At 35.5% G+C, this 6,369-nt stretch overlaps 1 protein-coding gene across 5 annotated transcripts in view; it reads left to right on the top strand.

Moving 5' to 3' along the window:
* The first annotated feature begins 472 nt into the window (after window positions 1-472).
* LOC118761014 overlaps window positions 473-6,369 on the top strand; it is a 26,377-nt gene continuing 20,480 nt past the window's right edge. For 2 of the 5 annotated variants that reach the window (XM_036498655.1, XM_036498654.1), the window contains exons 1-2: window positions 476-936; window positions 1,819-2,679. In XM_036498655.1, coding sequence (XP_036354548.1) covers window positions 2,078-2,679 — 602 coding nt within the window. In that variant the 5' untranslated portion in view covers window positions 476-936; window positions 1,819-2,077. Of the gene's footprint in view, window positions 937-1,172; window positions 1,192-1,818; window positions 2,680-5,708; window positions 5,858-5,880; window positions 5,888-6,369 lie in introns of those variants that run through there. The other 3 variants (XM_036498652.1, XR_004997098.1, XM_036498653.1) reach the window with 3 other exon arrangements.

The raw sequence follows: 6,369 nt of genomic DNA on the forward strand, positions 1-6,369 counted from the left end.
TGTTTGTGTGTGTGTGTCTGGATATATACGTAAACAATCGTAAGTAGAAAAGTATATGCCGTACGCTAGATGCAGGCAGTTCTGTGACACGCCCATTGAATTAAGTAAGTCACATGGTTTCTGAAGAAAAGTTTAGCGAATTCTGGCGCAAAGGCAGAATTCTAATGTCGACACTATTCTCACGCCAACACACTTCCTTGAGTATTTATTCAAGCGCTTCAACGGCATCTAGTCAGATTTTCTGAAAACGTTCGCCATCTGCTGGTGAATGGGTGAAGGAAAAAAACAATTAAAAACGGCATCATCAGTGTCGTTAACCTAAAGAAGAAAGAAAAAGAAGAAGAAGAAGAAGAAGGGGCAGAAAGAAGAAGAAGAAAGAAGAAAGAAGAAGAAGAAGAAAAGAAGAAGAAGAAGAGAAGCGAAGAAGAAAAGAAGAAGAAGACGAAAAGAAGAAGAAAAGAAGAGAGAAAAGAAGAAGAACGAAGAAGGAAGAAGAAGAAAAGACAGAAGAAGAGAAAAAGAAAAAAAAAAAGAAGAGAAGAAGAAGAAGAAGAAGAAGAACGAAGCAATAAACCAAACTATTCTAGAAAACACAGTTGTATTACATAGTATAACAGATATACATGCAATAAGTATTTTAAAATAATTATAATACTACTTTACAAGAAAAGCGACAAAGTGTTACGATATAAAAAAACAAAAACAAAAAAACAATCTACTGGAAACGACAATTTTGCAAAGAGTGAGAGGACATCATTTTGAGGGTGTAGAGAACATCAAAATATCTTTGGAACGGTGTTAAAAATTGAATTTGAAGCCGCACGCTAACGACGATATTTAATTGCAAAATAATAGCAAGAAGAAGAAGAAGAAGAAGACAATTAGCAACAACAGTCTTCAACAAAAACAGTAGCAGCAACAACAGCACCAACAAAAGTAAACAGAAAAATTAAGTATTTATTTTATATTGAAATTAGGGACTTCAACTATTCAGACTGAGAGAGGTGACTAGTTTTGTAAAAACAAAAAATCATGCAAGATAGAATAGAGTTGGAAAAAAAAGAGGAAGAGAGAGAGAGAGAGAGAGAATGGGAAAGACAGACAGACAGGCAGACAGGCAGACAGGCAGACAGACAGACAGGCAGACAGAAACAGACAGAAAAACTGGTTAGAAGAGAAGCAGGAAATGTAGTCAGTTGTGACTTCATTTATATTCATGTTCATTTACTTTATACATACATATAATAACTACATTCACATACGTGCATACACACATGCATACACACATAGACTAAATACGTGCATACACACATACATATACACATACATACATACACGCACATATACATACATACATACATAAGTATATAAAAATATATAAATATACATTACTTGTGCGTGCAAGCATACATATACTCACACATGTGTATGAATGTACCTGTGTCTGTCAACGCTTGTGTATGTGTGCATTTGTCGGGGTGTACATGTATATATTTGAAATTGTATTTCAGTTGCCTAAGTAGGACAGACAGAAATATATTAGAAAATAGTATAAACGATAATGAAAACAAGAACAGTAAAGTATTAGAAAAGTTCAGTCATTACATTTGATCTCAATGAACATAGAAAGTAAGAGAGAAAGAGTGTGTGTGTGTGTGTGTGAGAGAGAGAGAGAGAGAAGCGGGTGGGAGGAGAAACATAGAAAGAGTGCAAGGAAAGTGAAATTGAAAGAGAACAATATTTTCTTTTGTAATGCATTGATGTGTATATTAATTTTATTTTAAATTTATATTATTTCATCAAATTGTCTTTCTACAGGATATAAAAAGAAGAAAAACACAGAAAGCGGACGCAACCTTACTTCCCAAGAAAAGAGAGAGAGAGAGAGAGAGAGAGAGAACCGCAAGTGACAGACGGGCTACAAGGGAAGCAACAACAACAACAACAATAACAGCAACAACTGCAATTGAAAATACTCCAGAAGCAGCTGTAGCCGCAACAACAGCAACAGCAGTAGAAGCAACAGGAACAATAGTTAAAGGGATTTTTCAAATAATAAAGTGTTGAAAAATCAAAAATGTGTCGACAAGGAGTATTCTTCATTGTAGCCATGTGTTTTGTGGTATTTGTACAGTCTTTTGACGTGAAGACATTCTGTAAGACTCGTTGTGCCGTTGGTAGAGGGGGCAATTTATGTCGTTGCAATGCATTCCACTTCGCTGGCAAAAGATCGGACGGGCAATACAAGCGACAAGAATTCGGCACCATTAACACAGACGATAATTACAATCCGTTTCAAAGTTATTTTGAAAACCTATCCGGGTCTTTGCCTATACAAAGACAGAGTGCACAGCAAAACGATTACGATGACAACGACGCGACTACAGGAAACCAGATGTTATATCCAGTGAGGGATGAGGCCCTCTTCAGAAGGGCCATCTCAGAACAGATGAACTCCAATGATCAACTTCTACCAGGTGATATCCGCATCCCCAACAGCAACACAAGAAGTCAGAAGGAAGGCAGCCGTCTTCAGAACTTATTGCAGAAACAGTATAAAAGATATAAGAACGACAGCAACAACAACAACAACAACCTATCTGGAGTACTGCCGATCGACGTCAATGACTTCAATGATAGATCAGCTCGTTTAAGAAACACTTTACATCACACTGACAAGTAAGTTGGATTCTCCAATTTTCATACATACATTCATACAAACATACATACGCACGCTCACACACACACATATACATACATCTATATTAAAATCTGTCTATTATTACAACTGTTCTGATAAACGGTTTGATTTTCCATTTTCCATACATACTTTGGAAGTAAACTTTAGCCACCACGAATAATACCAGGAAAATGACATACATACAATAATTATAAATTAACTCTTATCAAATTTCTTGGTGCTTATACAAAATGATGAAATAAATACTAATATATTGAGAAAAATATGTATTATTCTGTCATTTACTTCTTCTCTTCCTCTCCATTTATTCTCTCTCCGTTTCATTATACCATATTTTGCGTGACTGAAGGAATAAACCAACCAACCAACCAACATTTATAAATATATGCTGTTATTAAACGCACACATACACACAGGCACACACATGTAATATACTATACACAGAGGTGGACAAAAGTAGGTATACAGTTCCTTAATATGAGAGAGATGTTCATAACATTTATTTCTTTTTTTAAAACTTGAGTTATTCATAAGTCGACAAAGGGATCTGCAGAAGATACCCAGTTCATTTGGAAGCCCCACCTTTTTTTTCTGGGGACATTGACTGAATGCTTGACTAAAAGCATTTCATTTTTTTCAGTGGTAATACCGAACGGTCGACCACTTTTCTGTTCATCGCAAATGGACCCAGTCTGCTCAAATTTGTCAAGTATTCTGTAAACTATTAATCTTGTCAGAGATTGTCTTTGAAATTCTTCAGTCCATTTATATCTAATCATTTCTGCATTCCTTGTTTTCCAGTACTGCTTGATGATCTGTTTTCGTTCATCGTTGATCAAATTCCCAGCCCTGTAATGAATATATGAAATTAGGAATAAATATTTTATTAGAGAAAGAATTTGTAACAAAAAAAAAACAACATAGAATCATAGAATTCTTATCCTAAAAAACAGAAATAAAGAACATCCCTCTCATATTATTTTCAAATTCTGGCACAAGGCCAGTAATTTCGGCTGAGGTTACATCGACCCCGATATTCAACTGGTACTTATTTCATCGACTCCGAAACGATGAATGGCTAAGTCGACCTCGGTGGAATTTTGAACTCAGAACGTAAAGACGGACGGAATTCCGCGAAGTATTTTGCCCGGCGTTCTAACGATTCTACTAGCTTGCTACCCTGCATTCCAGTCATATTAAGTAACTGTATACCTACTTTTGCCCACCCTTATATTATTTATATAATATATATTATATTATATTACATTAAATTGCATTATATTATTACTATATAATGTTATATATTCTCCAACAGAAATACAAATATCACTATAGCATCTAATACTTGGCGTAGCTAAACGCATGCATATTCACATTGACGTGTATATGCATTTATATGTCTATGTGTGTAAATGTAAACACATAAATGTATGTGTATTTGCTTGACTGTCTGAATGGATATTTTTTTGTTATCTAAATGTGAAACGATCATATGGGTGAAAAGTCGATAAATAGAGAAGATAAACCCTTGAAGGTAATCTTGTCAAGTTTGACTTTGTCTTTCGCTAATACGGAATTAATAAAACAAATACTAGCTAGGTACTGGTTCATTATTATCGAGTGTTCCTGTTCCCATTAACATCCCCACGATGTATCTGAGGAATCATTAGAAAACATGACAGCAGACTATTCTTATCTACTATAGGTACAAGGCCCGAAATTTTTAGGGAGGGAACCTGTCGAGTAGATCGACCCCAGGACGCAACTGGTACTTAATTTATCGATTCCGAAAGGATGAAAGGCAAAGTCGACCTCGGCGGAATTTGAGCTCAGAACGTAACGACAGACGAAATACTGCTAAGCATTTCGCCCGGCGTGCAAACATTTCTGTCAGCTCGCCGCCTTATGACATCAGATTATTCTATCTATTAAGTTATTGAACTGTGGCCAGGCTAGGGCACTGCATTGAGGATTTTTTAGTCGAACGAGTCGACCCCAGTACTTATTATCTTTTAAAGTTGGTGCTTACTCTAAGGATCCCTTTTGATGAACTGCTGGTTTACGGGGGACGTAAACACAGCGACCATACTAACATCGGTTGTCAAGCGGTAGTGAAGAATAAATACAAACTCAGACACATACACATATAGATATATACAGGAACATACATACATACACTCATACATCCATGTACACATACATACATACATGCATACATACATGCATACATACACACACAGATATATATGTATATATGTGTGTATATATATATAGATATAAGTGTATGTATATATATATATATATATATATATATATATATATATAATAGATCGATCGATAGATAGATAGTTATATTACCCAGAGAGTAATATCGGCCATATCTTTATCTATTTATCTATTTATCTATTGACATACATACATGCATGCTTGCATCCATCCATCCATCCATCCATGCATACATACATCCATCCATCCATCCATCCATCCATACATACATACATATATACATACATACATACATACATACATATACACGACAGACTTCTTTCAATTTCCATCCACCAAATCCACTCGCAAAAGAGTATAATAAAAAAAACTTGCTCAAGATAACACGATGTGGGCCTGAACCCAGAACCGTGTGGTTGGGAAACACACTTCTTGTCACACCAATCATGCCAGATGTTAAAAGACATTTAAAATATCGAATCTTTATGTTGATGTGATGACTAATACACCATTTCATGGCTCTGTAGTTCAAATCCCGCTTGATTACAAATAGAGCATGTACTACCAAATTATTTCAGTTTTCCTGAGCAACTTCAACTGCATACACCCACGTACGTGCATACATGCATACATACATACATACACACTAAACTTGTATGGTGTATATGAATTTGTAGGAAAAAAATTGACAGTGTCTTCGAAATTTTGATGCAGATAACTAAGCCGAAGTTTCGAAGTAACTATCAAACTTCTATTCTTTCATTTCTTTTAATTGTTCTAGTCATTGGACTGCAGTTGTGCTGGTGCACCGCTTTGAAAGGTGTTTTATTAAACAAATCGACGTCAGTATTTTGTTTTCAAATTTGGTACTTCTTATTAACTCTGGTCACTTATTTTATCGGTCACTTATGTCAAACCGCTAGCTTACGGTGACATAAATAAATCAAGATCAGATATCTAGTGGCGAGGGATACAAATCCAAATACACACATACACACACACTGAGGTATACATATATACATCTGTACACACATGCACAGACAGACAGACAGATCGATCGATCGATAGATAGATAGATAGATAGATAGATAGATAGATAGATAGATAGATAGATAGATAGATAGATAGATAGATAGATAAACTTCCACAAATTCACTCACAAGGCATTGTCCAGTCCGGGATTGTACAAGAAGGTACTTTATCACGGTGTCACGAGTAGGACTGGATTCGAAACCACGTTGTTACAAAGCAAACTACCTCACCCAACTGCGCCTTCCAAAGTTAAAATGTATACGTTACTCTATTGAAATGTATTGAGTGCTGCGTCTTTCAACATTTGATTTTGTCATACATACATACATACATACATACATACATACATACATACATACATACATACATATGTACAAGTGGATGCTGAAAAGTCCCTTGCTTTAAGGGTG

The sequence above is a fragment of the Octopus sinensis genome, unplaced genomic scaffold, assembly GCF_006345805.1.
Source record: "Octopus sinensis unplaced genomic scaffold, ASM634580v1 Contig04591, whole genome shotgun sequence".
NCBI lineage: Eukaryota > Metazoa > Mollusca > Cephalopoda > Octopoda > Octopodidae > Octopus > Octopus sinensis.